At 38.1% G+C, this 14245-nt stretch overlaps 1 protein-coding gene and 1 pseudogene across 1 annotated transcript; both read left to right on the top strand.

The window, feature by feature from the left end:
• The first annotated feature begins 415 nt into the window (after nt 1-415).
• Nucleotides 416-3194, top strand: LOC123666995 (annotated as a pseudogene).
• Nucleotides 3195-4010: 816 nt separating this feature from the next.
• LOC123666996 (focal adhesion kinase 1-like) lies at nt 4011-12804 on the top strand. The gene is made up of 4 exons (XM_045601006.1): nt 4011-4095; nt 9041-9861; nt 11956-12409; nt 12497-12804. The coding sequence occupies exons 1-4, from the start codon at nt 4011-4013 to the stop codon at nt 12802-12804; spliced, it is 1668 nt and encodes a 555-aa protein (XP_045456962.1).
• Nucleotides 12805-14245: the final 1441 nt, after the last annotated feature.

Genomic DNA, 14245 nt, shown 5'->3' on the forward strand with positions numbered 1-14245 from the left:
TCACAAAGAAAATATTTAACACAGTTGAAACTGTTCGATATTAAAAGAGTTCCAAAATAGGGAGAGTTGGATAATACCGCGCGGTTGATAATTCCGCGCGTTAGTGTAATTCAAAAACTATCCACTAGTTCTGCGATGCAGTGCGTATACATCAAAGCCGGACATGCCTACATCCTTTCCTGCGCACCGCCATTACGGTCCGCGCATCGAAGGAGATACAACGAGCTGTAGATGTTTTTTTCGACACTCCTTATAATTTTTCGTGCACTTTCGAAAAGAGGTAAGTAATACTGTATTTATATTGTAATACTTTGATATTATACATTTTTAATGCTTGTATACTCTAGAATGAACGTCAGAATACGTTTTTACGTACTGTAATACTTTCCATATAATTTTGAGGTTAAAAAATAAAATGATCAAGTTTGATAATTCCGCGCTGGGGGCGCGGTATTATCAGTCGAGTCTTGTGCTCACATCAACACCATTAAAGGAGCAGTTAGAGGAAAAAGAACGAAAACGACAAATGAAGAGAGCAAAAAAAAAGAACGCTGCAGAGAAGATAGCTAAAGAAAATAAACAAAGTAAAGGAAAGTCTGTCAAGAGAAAAGTTTTGAACAGTAGCGAAAGTAGTAAGGATGAAGATAATAATATGAAAAGCAAGAAGAAAAAGGTCAGGCAAGGAAAAAAGAAAGGCAAAGGGAAGTCTAAGAGATGTATCGACAGTAGCAGTGAAGATAGTATGGATGATGTGCCCCTAACTCATCTTTGCGATGATGATGAAGATGACGACATAGAGAATCGTGATATTTGCGCCGTATGTCAAGAATTTGGTCGTAATGGAGAAATGTGGTTCCGTTGTTGTAGATGCTCGAATTGGATACATAAGGCATGTAGCGGAAAAGATTCTGCCAAAGATTTTTTATGTGATTTTTGTTGTGATTAATATAACTTGTTGTCTGATATTTAATTGATATTAGGTATATTTTTGAGACTGACTAGTCCATATATAATTCAAAGATTTACTAAGACTTCTAGTTATAAAAAAAATATATTTACTTTTTGTTGTTATAAAGAATTTAAGGTTTTGTTAATACTTATCGCGTGATAATTAATATACTGATTTGAAAAAGATTTGGGTCTCCCTATCTTCACGCAAGAAAATTACTTAGAATGGTATTCATTTTTTTTATTTTTTACTTTTATTACTTACCCATTTTTGTGAAATTAATGTGGGCACGATTTTGTCAACCCTGGGCACGATATTATCAGACCAGTTTGACAATACCGCGTCTTTACTTTTTTTTGTAAATTGACAGTAATTACTTTTTGTTTATATTTTGGAAGTTTTTGTTATACGGCATGTGTACCTGAATAAATGTCCTAGAAATTACTCAATTTTGTTTCTTTTAATATCATACAGTTTCCTAATTATAGGTCCAAGTCCTTAGGGGCACGGTATTATCCAACTCTCCCCTACACTTAAATTCTTCAATGCCTTTTATTCTATCCACTAGTTCTGCCTCATACTACTTTACAATTTATAGAATGATTCGTCTAATTTTTTAGGGTAACAGGCAAACGTAATAAAAGGTTTTTCTGTTATAAAAGGATGCGTGGTAAGAATCAGTATAAGGTCACCATTAATACAAACAAAAAAGGTAATACATGTTTGGCGAAGCTTTTGTAACAACAGATCGTCACAAACCTGCGCCGAGATCCTGCGTAACGAGATCATTGTACAAAAAACCGCGAGCAAGGAGCCATCGATGAGGAGGAACGAGAGCGCTAGTGAGGCGACGCCGTTGAAATCGTGTGGCGCGCGCGCTGTTTAAAGCAGTGCCGCTTCCTGGGCGTGGCGTGCTGGCGGCCCGGTCCGCACGCTGCGCTGCTGTACGATAGTCTCCGGTTGTGGTCGAATGCACTCGCGCGTCTGTTTACTGACCGACCCATAACTCTTTACAACCTTCACGATATCGGACTCATTAGATCCTTGGTTTCAAATGCAACAAGAATGGAATTTAAAGGATTAACAGGACAATTCGAGTGGGTGGCGGAAGGCAACGACGACGACAACGGCGCCTCGTACGCGCGCTAGTCACCACTGCTCCTGCTGCACTGGGACGGGCGGCGGTGGCGCGAGCTGGGCCGCTGGCAGCGTGGCCGGCTCCGGCTACAAGAGGATTGTTTGATTTGGCGTGTGCCCTGCATTCGATAGCAGATTCCTTTAACAGTAACTGTCGCACAGCCTTCGACATTCTAGGAGTATTGATGTTGTCAATAGCGACAGCCGCACTCGGTGCTACTGCGATATATTGCAAGCGACGTGCAGAACGAAAGTATCGTTCCCGTCTAGAAGCTCTAGGGCTTAATTTGATGCGGTCCAAGACGATAGGTCTCGATCGCTGAGAGATTCCCGGGAGCGCGTCGTCATAAACAGAAAACTTGGCATGGGCACTTTCGAGACTAGGAACTTAGGAGGAGAAACTAGATTTCCTATTGGAGGCGGAGACCATGAAGCGTTTCGATCACAAAAACGTCGTTCAGCTCCTCGCCGTGATCACTAAGACGGAGCCGGTGTCCACCGTCATGGAGTACATGCTGTACGGCGACCTCGAGAACTACCTGCTAGCGCGGCGCCACCTGGCCTGCCTGGGCGCGGACGAGGACGCAGAGGAGCAGGTGTCGGCGCGGCGCCTCACGGACATGGCGCTGAACGTGGCACGTGCGCTATCCTACCTGGCACAGCTGCGCTACGTGCACCGCAACGTGGCCGCCAGGAACTGCCTCGTGAGCGCGCGCCGCGTCGTCAAACTCGCCGACTCCGGCATGACCCACCTGGTCTTCAAGAACGATTACTATCGATTTAGCCGCAAGGAAATGCTTCCCGCATGCGATTGATGGCTCCGGAGACTCTCGCGCTCGGAGTGTTCTCCCCTGCATCGGACGTCTGGTTCTTCGGCGTACTGCTGTACGAGATAGTCACGTTCGGATCCCTGCCTTTCCAAGGCCTCAGTAACAGCGAAGTCCTATCGAGAGTGAAAAGGGGCCAGACGCTCGAGCTTCCGATCGGACTGAAACAGCAACTCGAGGTTCTGATCAAGTTGTGCTGGCGGCACGACTTCAAGGTGCGGCCGAGGGCGTACGAGGTGGCCGCGTTCCTACCTACCTCATCGCGGACGCACCGCGCGTGAGTGCCACCTTCCTGCCCTGAAGCCCACGCGTGGGCTCGTCCGTTAATTTCGTACCCCACATGATTAATGGATGACCCCTTTAGTGCTTTAATGATGGACGCATCCTTACGCCTTCAAGTGACAACATTTTCAAGTGTGATATATATATTATTGAAGTTTTGTCGAATATTTATTCAAGTGCACGTCTCGTTCACAAATGAGAGCGAATCGGTTCGCCTCGGACCTCGTACCTTACATACCGTATCATTCCAAAATTTTCTAGTCAGTTCATAGCTAGTAGTCTGTATTTCCTGTGTGGTTACGGCATCAAAGAATATAGCCACCCCTTCTCTTCTTGTGGGTGTCGTAAGAGTCGCCTCTTACGGGCAAAGACGGGTAGCAGCGTCATCGGTGCGACAAAGCCAGCCCTGCGGTCACCAACCCGCCTGCCCAGCGTGGTGACTATGGGCAAAACACATGAGTTTACGCCATTTTTGGCGTGAACTTGTGGAGGCCTATGTCCAGTAGTGGACTGCGAAAGGCTGTTGTGATGCGGTGATGACTGTAATGATTATTTTATGGTTTTAAACTATTGAAAAATTAGAAAAATTTTAGCGGTTCTTGAAAAATCGAACGACACAACAAGAGAGATATCGGATAATGATAAGGTTCCACTGTCAATAATTAAACGCAGAGTGTTGAGTCCTAAAAGTTTACCTCCCCCTTTTATACCTCCTGTAGTTTTTACCTCCCGATTGGCTTTCCAAAAAGATAAAACTCTTGTCTCTTATACCTAAAAGGATAAGATAGTTTTGTTGGTGTCAACCCTGCACCATGATGACACTGATGAAAAAACCGGAGATCAACACCAATACAACTCAACCAAATGTGGAGCCGATGTCGCTGATGGATTATGCGCTACGTATCACGTGTGTTATAACTCAAAGAAGGTGTGCCTGTGTCAGGTGTGCCCTGCAAGTAAGGAACGCAAAACTACCCACGCGTTTCAAGAATGCAACATACATATTTGCCTCAACTTATAGTGCCTTTCTGTCCCAATTGTGTACATAATGATGATTCTTTTAGTGTTTTCTTGTTTTTATCAAAATTCAATTAAAAAAAATAAATCTGATAATTATTATAACTAGCTTAAGTTTTGCTAGATGTACCAAATTTGTTAATTTTATAGAGTATTTGTTTTAAAGCTTCGTTTTCATAATTAAAACTTTATATTGCATTATATTTTTAGTGTTGTATAATAATAGTTAATAATTAATGTAGGTAACAAACAATATTAATATCCTCAAATAGATACTGAAATATTTGCATTGTCTTTCTGGGTAGGAATGACTCAGCCCCCACGTCCGTGTAACAATTTTCCACCCCCATGACGCCTGGTTAAGAGCCATTTCACAATTTTACGTTCTGCAAGTTTAGGTAAATTTGGTCGCATCGCGCGAGTGTACGAGCCGCGCGACCTTTGTGCTAGTAAGTATAGTGTCACAACCAAAAGACCATCTTGATCATTTTCTAATGTATAATAAAAATTAATAACTATGGTATAAATGTTTTTTAAATAATTAATTTGTTAAAATTTTCAAGTATGTTGTATAACAACAGTCAATTTTAAAGTAAAAATAAAAAATCAATTTTATGAAACAATTTTTTTAAATTGATTTATTTTTTTCAGTTTACGAATGAATCTAATATTTACGATATGAATAAACTAGCATTTTATGACATCGACACCGACAAACATATTAATTAACAAATAACAAGACAAACAGATTGAAATGCCTATTTGTATTGATAATGTGAGAAAAGAAAATTAAATTATACATTTGTTTACAGAAATTATAATTATATTATTTTACAGTCATTTTCGTAATATGTTTATTTTATTATGAAAGTATCAAATACGGTTCATCTGCTATAACAACAGGCGCTTGGCGCGTATAAGCGAAAGAGATGGCTGCGCAGAATTTGGCGTGGACCTTACCTCTACGAGCGCTAGCGCTCGACTGATTTACTGAGCTCGATGCGTGGTAATATATACTATCTTTTTATTATTTAATATAAAATGTATTAAAAATGAGTACATCTTTTAATTTTTTTTTTTGTATTCCTTAATGATGTAAGTTTACTTTGATGAAGATAATTCGTTAAAATTTCTTAGTTTTCTACGAAAAATATCGCTTTTAAAATTGTACTTATTTGGAAAATATTCGTAACTTTAAATTTTTTTTTATCGTTTAATAGAGATACAAATAAAAATTATATTCCACATACTATGATATTTTTTTTTAAAATGGTTTCAACGTAGAGGTTATTGAAAAGTAGGACTTCAAAGTATACGTTGCGACCGTTTACCCAGGGAGGAGGCTGATGAAAAGGTTAATAATTTTATACACATAATATAAATCAAAATTCTGATCTGACTATCGACTACAAAGGTTGCTCTATTATATTTCAAGAATATAAATTACATTATTGCATCCAACACTGAGATTAACGACGTCAAAATATTACAATTTCGCGGATTGTTACAGATTTTTGTGTAATGGCTCTTAAAGATAATGAAGTGATGCAGATTGTGTCTTACTGGGAAAATATTAGGTAATATAACCTTGGAAGAAATATTCGTAATCCTTCTAAACAAGTTCTGCTCTGACTGAAAGTAACAGGTTGTCATAAAAATTTAACACCCAGACATCATCTCTACTTACTGAAAGAACTAACACAAAGATTACGAAGAAATTAATCAATAACATCTTGCATTAATTTCCACTGTATTTATTATCAGTCAAAGACATTTCAATCATTTTCTACTCGTGTTGTCAAACTTTGTGTTGTAGTTATATCATTAAAAAGATAAGGTTCATTGTATCAACATGACTGTGATGGAAAATAAATTATTATTATAATTATTATTATTATTTCAAGGATTTGAATCTTTTTATCGTTGTTTTTATTGTTACTTGGTCTCGACGTTTTTCCTTGATTTTCCTTTAATTATAAATTATTTGTAAATGTCTTTTGTACTCTCTCAGAGATTACGCTGACTGGTTTCGGTACGCTGGTACGCTGAGGGATCGACGGAAAATATAAGAAGCACTCATCAAGAAACGAAAGTAGGATTTTCTAAATTTTCCACTATCGTTTAATGTAAATTCAAATTAACGAGAAAGTATTCCAACTAGTTAGTAGCAGCTTGGTCGCGTCAGTAATGTGTAATATGCCTCGCGGGCAAAAACCACAAAAAATCACATACAAATGAGTGATGCAGATTGTGTCTTGTGTTACTAATGGAATATGACTTTTGGAAAAGATATTCTCATTCTAAATTTTAAACATTTTAGTACTACGCTTTTTGCGTATGTACTTTTATGTACCTTAACATTCACTCTACTTTGTTAACGAAAATAATAAACAAAATTGATGACTTAAGTCAGGCGAAGAACAAGTAAAGTAATAAGTGATGCACATTGTGTTTTTTGGCTGCATGAATTGTGGTTGTCTTAACAAGTGAAACACGAAAAAGGGGACGTAGAAAACGAGTGATGCAGATTGTATGTAACAAAAGGCGACTCAACGACGAAACATCCTTAGAAACGCCTCTAATACAAACATAACAAAAAGTTGATGGTAATTAATGGTTATCAAATCTTAAGTAAAATAAGAACGTTACAAACTTTTGATGAAAATGAAAAGAAAGTAATGATTCAGTCTCCAACATTCCACTGCTAGGCATTAATGAAAACAAATAAACTGGTCTGACGGTCCAAGAATATCACTAACACGGCCAAATTCTACTTATTCCTCCTACCAGCTATGCTCCACACAGCAGTGTGAAGCACAAAATGATCTGCTTAAATTGTCAGGTAAAGAGCTGAAGCTTACATAATTATGCTTTAACTGTTACAAAGGCTACGAGTACCTTTGAAGACAGCTTAATAAATGGTCGTCTAAGTACACCAGCAATACAAATAATATTGGAAATATAATACATAAGTGTTCTTATCAGGAAATATAAGAAACTCGGATTGTTACCAACATACAAAATTATTTATCTGATAGTGATGCAGATTGTACTTCCTAAATCCACTAACAACCTCCTAAATCCACCCACTAAAGTTCGGTCACTTCATGTTATTTTAAAACAACGTCTATGGCGAAATTTTTTGTATATTTATCACCATAATGAATTATATAAAACATTAGATATTAATCAAATAAAAAAAAATGTAAAAAACCTTAACAAGCGTATCTACGCAATAAGAAGTGATCACGAGGTTGCTGAAAAAATTAAAATGTGTTTCGACTGTTACAACACGCTGCTCACTGAAAATTAACTTTAGAAAGGGCTAGATAATGGTCATTAAAGTTCCGCAGTAATATAAAAAGGTGAATATTCAACATAAACTATTAGTTGAAGAATCTAATACTATAAAGTACAGAACGTAACGCTTTGTGGTTCGCTGCTGTCATTACTTAGAGCTCAGTATAATTCCAGTTATAAGGAGAAATTCAAAGAATTCAAACGTATGGTAGGTATGAGTTTCTGATTTTTCAATATTTATTTTGTAATTTTTATACATATATAATATTTAAAGATTTAGTGACAACTATCACATGTGTAAGAATATTTCTATCTCAAATTACTCAAATTTTATTTTGTCGCCTTTTGATAGAAATGCATAATAAATAAAGAAATAAATAATCACATGCAATAAGGCTTATTAGAAACGTCGTGAAGTCGCATTCTTATCTAATTTGCATTGCTATTATTGATAGTCTTTATTATATTGAGATGGTTGTGAAGTAATATGTGATCAAAAGAATTTAAGTCTATATCAATGATATTATTTATTTATAATATTCTAAGAATGAATTGACAACTTTCGTGTGTATAAGAATAGTTTTATCTCGAGCTACTTAAAATTTAAGTGTCTCACCTTTTGTTCAAAATGCAATAAATAAGGAAAGATTTTGACATATGTGATTAAAAATATACATATTTCAGACTCCTTGTAGCAAATATACATCTATATATGTTTATATAAATATATGCTACGACGTAGGCGAAAGAGAAAGAAAAAGCAATTAGCGATGCAAATCGTGTCTTTTATAATCAATGAAATAATAACTTTGGAAGAAATATTCGTAATCCTTCTAAACAAGTTCTGCTCTGGCTGAAAGTAACTGGTTGTCATAAATAACGTCCAGACATCATCTATACTTACTGGAAGTGCTAACAAAACGAATATGAAGAAATGAATCAATAGTATGTTGCATTAATTTCCTTGGTGTTTATTATCAGTCAAAGGCATTTCAAGGATTTAAATATTTTTATCATTGTGTTTATTTATTTGGTCTTGGCGATTTTCGTTGATTTGCCTTTTTTATAAATTAGTTGTAAAAATGTCTTGTACTCTCTCAGAGATTACGCTGAATGCTTCGAGAGTGGTCGATGGGAAATATGAAAAGTCTCTCGTCAAGAAACCAAAGTAATATTTTTAAATTTTCCATTCACGTTTAATATAAATTAAAATTAACGAGGAGATATTAACAAAAGAAAAACTGATGCAAATTGTGTCTTGTGTTGAGGAATATTAGTTTTGGGAGTGATCGTAATCGTTTCTATGAGTACCATAAAAACATCAAACGTTCATTCAAGTGATTTACTTATTTCGGTTCCACTCAGGCCTTCCGCCGGCTTGGTGCGAGGCTGGGGCGCGAATCATCGGGCCCCATTATCTTCAGAACTGGGCTCTCTCTGGGACTTCTTTAGAATAAACCGCGAAAAACGACGCTCGGCCCCCGGCACATATGAACATATCGAAACACACACAATCACAAATCACCAGTAAAACTCGTAAGAGACCTCTTCCACGTTGTCCAAGAAACTGTCTTCTCCAAGAAATTCAAAGAAAAACGATGGCTATTGGTCAAAGAAGAATCTGACCTAAGCTCAGACGATGAAAACAAAACTGAACGTCGTATAGCTAATCTAATATACTTCTTTTTTACGATTGTAAAAAGTCAGAAAGACGATAGAAAGAGGAGTAGAGGTAGTTGTTTTAAAAGCGAAACTAGTCCCGAAGAGAAGAAATACGTACCAACTAAAGTTAATATAGAATTAGAAAATAAAATGGAGACATTGATTGAATATCTAGCGACAACAGGCTGTGTTGAAAAAGATGACAATGATGATAAGAAGATTACTCTTATGGAATTCCTCTTGACAGAGGATAAGAACTTCGAAAAACCTATAATTGAAATAAACACTAAAGGGGTCGGTTTATCGGAATCAAATGTAAACGTAAAAAATCTAACTTATATTAATGAAACACCAGATAAAGAAGATAATGTGACGCTTGTTGAAATGTTACTAAAGTACATGGAAGGTTACAATGGAAAGGATAAGAAATCTAAGTCTCTATCAGTAACTCCATCGCTTTCAGAAAAATCCAAATCTGATATGACGATAAGTAAACTTGAAACGTTCAGTGATATGAGTAAAACTAAGTCAGATTCAACATTAACTCAAACCCAAGATACAGTCATTGATGAACAGGAAGATAGTGAAAAACGGCATATATCAGAAATGGTTATAGACTTGAGTTACATTAAATCAGACCTTGAAGAAATATATGAAGAAGCGGTCGTTTACATTTCTAATGTCTCGGTAGACATTACCTTTCTTTTATGTCCTCGGCCGCCGAGAAAAAAAAAGCTGGAGAAAAAAAACTCTCGGTACTCTTTTAAAAATTTAAAGTCATATACAAGACAAAAAGTAACCATAAAATGACCATGTAACCATGTAACCATGAAATGATCAGGGCAAACACGCGACAGCCAATCGTGTGTGTCGAAACTACCACATGTCACCTGCCCACAATATTTTAACTATATCTATTTACAGATTGAGATCAAAGACATGGCCTGGTCGAGTAAGAAAGACTATTACAGAAAAGTATAATTCTTATCAATTTCTGTTTTATCTCGAGTATTGGACAGAGGGTAGCGCAACAGTAAACATTGGCTCTGTGTGTATCGTGTAAAAATAATAAATAAACCTTGAAAAATAGTGAAAAACTCAAACAAAAAGCAAGATAAAGTGAAAAATACGACACTTTAAAATATGTCGGTATGAATTGACTTACGAAAGTTCATAATACAGTGCAAAAAGTGTTATAACAAGAACAAACTTAATGTGTGCATTAATCGATCCATAAAACCATAAACTTATCATTGGAAATACAAATAATGAGAGTCAAACAGTTGTGACAGTCATAATAACATTGTGAAAAAAACAGGAATAAGTCAGTCTGTGAACTAATTAACCAAAAATTTACAAAAACGAATAATCGTCGAACTAATATTATAATTTTTTGAAAAAGCGCCATCTGTAACAAATTGGAAGAACTGTTTATATCTTTTAAATACCCATCTACTTAGCTAGAGCAAAATCGAAGCTAGTACCACAAAGTACAGCTAGAGGGCAGGAAAAAATAAAAAATGGATGAAATCATAGTAACGTTAAAAGATTTACAAGCAAAATTCAGTGAACAATCAAGGGAGCTAAAAGAAATGAAAGAGAGTATTCCAAACAGTATTAATAAAAATGAAAAATTTATCATTTTTGAAACCAGACAACAGAAGATAGAAAAAATTACAGAAGAACAAGCATGAAAAATTCAAAAATTTGAAAGACTAGTAAGAAAGAAAAATATAATTTTTTTTCGGAGTAGGAGAAACTTTACAAGATAACGTTTTAGATATTATAAATAATATTATGAAAGTCTATTGCGGAATAAGAGATATTGAGTGTGTATCGCGCATGGGAAAAAATCTGAAAGCATAAGACCCATAATTGTTACGTTCACTACCATGGGTAAAAAAATTGAATTACTCAAAAACAAGAAAATGCCGCAAAATTCCGCTAATTTCTACATTAGAGAAGACTTTCCCTCGGTAGTTCTGGAAGAAAGAAAGAAGCTTAGTACCCAGCTACAACAAGAACGAGAACAGGGAAAAAGGAATTTATAAAAGACAAAAAGCTAGTAATTCTATCTGGAAAATTTAACAACAAACATCAACGTCAAAAGAGAAATTTATCGCTGTCTCCGGAAGCAGTTATAGATGTTGAGAACATGAAATCATTTCTAAAAATCGGAGCAAGAAAAATAAAATGGATCTATATTTCGTAAAAAAGAAACCGGAAAATACAGATATTAAGTCTCTCATACAATGCTAGATCATTACTATCAGATCAACGGCTATTGGAGTTCCAACAATCTATATCTACTATCAAATATGATATCATAGGTCTATCAGAAATCAGGCGTACAGGTTATAATATAGAAGAAAGTGAAGACCATATATTCTGTTACTTTGGCGAGACTAAACGCCAATATGGAGTAGCTTTCCTTATTAAAAAGTCTGTTTACTGACCGACCCATAGCTCTTTATAAACTTCACGATATCGGACTCACTAGATCCTTGGTTTCAAATGCAACAAGAATGGAATTTAAAGAACCGATATTTGTCCGACGACGGTGGAGAACAGTGTGCCCTGCATTCGATAGCCGATTTCTTTAACAGTACTTATCGCACAGCCTTCGTGGTTCTAGGAGTATTCCTGTTGTCAATAGTGATAGCCGTACTCAGTGCTACTGTGATATATTGCAAACGACGTGCAGAACGAAAGTATCGTTCCCATCTACAGGGTTTAGGGCTTCACTCGATATTGCCCAAGACGATAGGTCTCGATCGCTAGGAGATCCTCCGGGAGCGCGTCGTCATTAACAGAAAACTTGGCATGGGCGCTTTCGGGACGGTCTACGACGGTTACACCCTGCGAGCCGAGGATCGCGGGTTGACCGCCGTGGCCGTCAAGATGCTAAAGGCGGGTGCGAGAACGATGGAGAAACTAGATTTCCTATCGGAGACGGAGGCCATGAAGCGTTTCGATCACAAAAATGTCGTTCGGCTCCTCGCCGTGATCACTAAGACGGAGCCGGTGTGCACCGTCATGAAGCACATGCTGCACGGTGACCTCGAGAACTACCTGCTAGCGCGGCGCCACCTGGCCTGCCCGGGTGCAGGCGAGGACCCAGAGGAGCAAGTGTCGGCCCGGTGCCTCACGGGCATGGTGCTGGACACGGCGCGTGCTGTCCTACCTGACGCAGCTGCGCTACGTGCACCGCGACGTGGCCGCCAGAAACTGCCTCGTGAGCGTGCGCCGCGTCGTCAAACTCGCCGACTTCAGCATGACCCGCCTGGTCTTCGAGAACGGTTACTATCGATTTAGCCGCAAGGAAATGCTTCCCATCTGATGGATGGCTCCAAAGAGTCTCGGCGCTCGGAGTGTTCTTCCCCGCATCGGACCTTCGGCGTACTGTTATACGAGATAGTCACGATCGGATCCCTGTCCTTCCAAGGCCTCAGTAACAGCGAAGTCCTATCGAGAGTGAAAAGGGGCCAGACGCTCGAGCTTCCGATCGGACTGAAACCGCAACTCGAGGTTCTGATCAAGTCGTGCTGGCGGCACGACTCCAAGGTGCGGCCGAGGGCGTGCGAGGTGGCCGCGTTCCTACCTACCTCAGTGCGGACGCACCGCGCATGAGTGCCACCTTCCTGCCCTGAAGCCCACGCGTGGGCTCGTCCGTTAATTTCGTACCTCACATGATTAATGGATGACCCCTTTAGTACTTTAATGATGGACGCATCCTTACACCTTTAAGTGACAACATTTTCAAGTGTGATATATATAATATTGAAGTTTTGTCGAATATTTATTCAAGTGCACGTCTCGTTCACAAATGAGAGCGAGTCGCCTCGCCTCGGACCTCGTCTCGACCTTACATACCGTATCATTCCAAAATTTTCTAGTCAGTTCATAGCTAGTAGTCTGTATTTCCTGTGTGGTTACGGCATCAAAGAATATAGCCACCCCTTCTCTTCTTGTGGGTGTCGTAAGAGTCGCCTCTTACGGGCAAAGACGGGTAGCAGCGTCATCGGTGCGACAAAGCCAGCCCTGCGGTCACCAACCCGCTTGCCCAGCGTGGTGACTATGGGCAAAACACATGAGTTTACGCCATTTTCGGCGTGAACTTGTGGAGGCCTATGTCCAGTAGTGGACTGCGAAAGGCTGTTGTGATGCGGTGATGACTGTAATGATTATTTTATGGTTTTAAACTATTGAAAAATTAGAAAGACGGCGTATTTTAGCGGTTCTTGAAAAATCGGACTCATCCGACGCGGATATTACCGTCTGATCCGTGGTCTGGTGAGGATGATGAGCATTTGAGTGGGCGTAATCAACCTATACACAACAAGAGAGATATCGGATAATGATAAGGTTCCACTGTCAATAATTAAACGCAGAGTGTTGAGTCCTAAGAGTTTACCTCCCCCTTTTTTACCTCCTGTAGTTTTTACCTCCCGATTGGCTTTCCAAAAAGATAAAACTCTTGTCTCTTATACCTAAAAGGATAAGATAGTTTTGTTGGTGTCAACCCTGCACCATGATGACACTGATGAAAAAACCCGGAGATCAACACCAATACAACTCAACCAAATGTGGAGCCGATGTCGCTGATGAATTACGCGCTACGTCTCACGTGTGTCATAACTCAAAGAAGGTGTGCCTGTGTCAGGTGTGCCCTGCAAGTAAGGAACGCAAAACTACCCACGCGTTTCAAGGATGCAACATACATATTTGCCTCAACTTATGCCTTTCTGTCCCAATTGTGTAAATAATGATGACTCTTTTAGTGTTTTCTTGTTTTTATCAAAATTCAATTTAAAAAATTGAATCTGATAATTATTATAACTAGCTTTAGTTTTGCTAGATGTACCAAATTTGTTAATTTTATAGAGTATTTGTTTTAAAGCTTCGTTTTCAACTTCTTAAACACGTTTTTTAACGTTCGTTTAAAACTTTATATTGCATTATATTTTTAGTGTTGTATAATAATAGTTAATAATTAATGTAGGTAACAAACAATATTAATATCCTCAAATAGATACTGAAATATTTGCATTGTCTTTCTGGGTAGGAATGA

This window comes from Melitaea cinxia, chromosome 27, assembly GCF_905220565.1.
Source record: "Melitaea cinxia chromosome 27, ilMelCinx1.1, whole genome shotgun sequence".
Taxonomy (NCBI): Eukaryota; Metazoa; Arthropoda; class Insecta; order Lepidoptera; family Nymphalidae; genus Melitaea; species Melitaea cinxia.

What these genes read in the sequence shown, in the direction of transcription:
- LOC123666996 (XM_045601006.1), top strand. Translation starts at nt 4,011, where the DNA reads ATGACACTGATGAAAAAACCGGAGATCAACACCAATACAACTCAACCA. An exon ending in GCTGATGGATTATGCGCTAC is followed by an intron (nt 4,096 to 9,040) that starts GTATCACGTGTG and finishes ACAAATCACCAG; the next exon opens with TAAAACTCGTAAGAGACCTC. An exon ending in TTTACATTTCTAATGTCTCG is followed by an intron (nt 9,862 to 11,955) that starts GTAGACATTACC and finishes CTCGATCGCTAG; the next exon opens with GAGATCCTCCGGGAGCGCGT.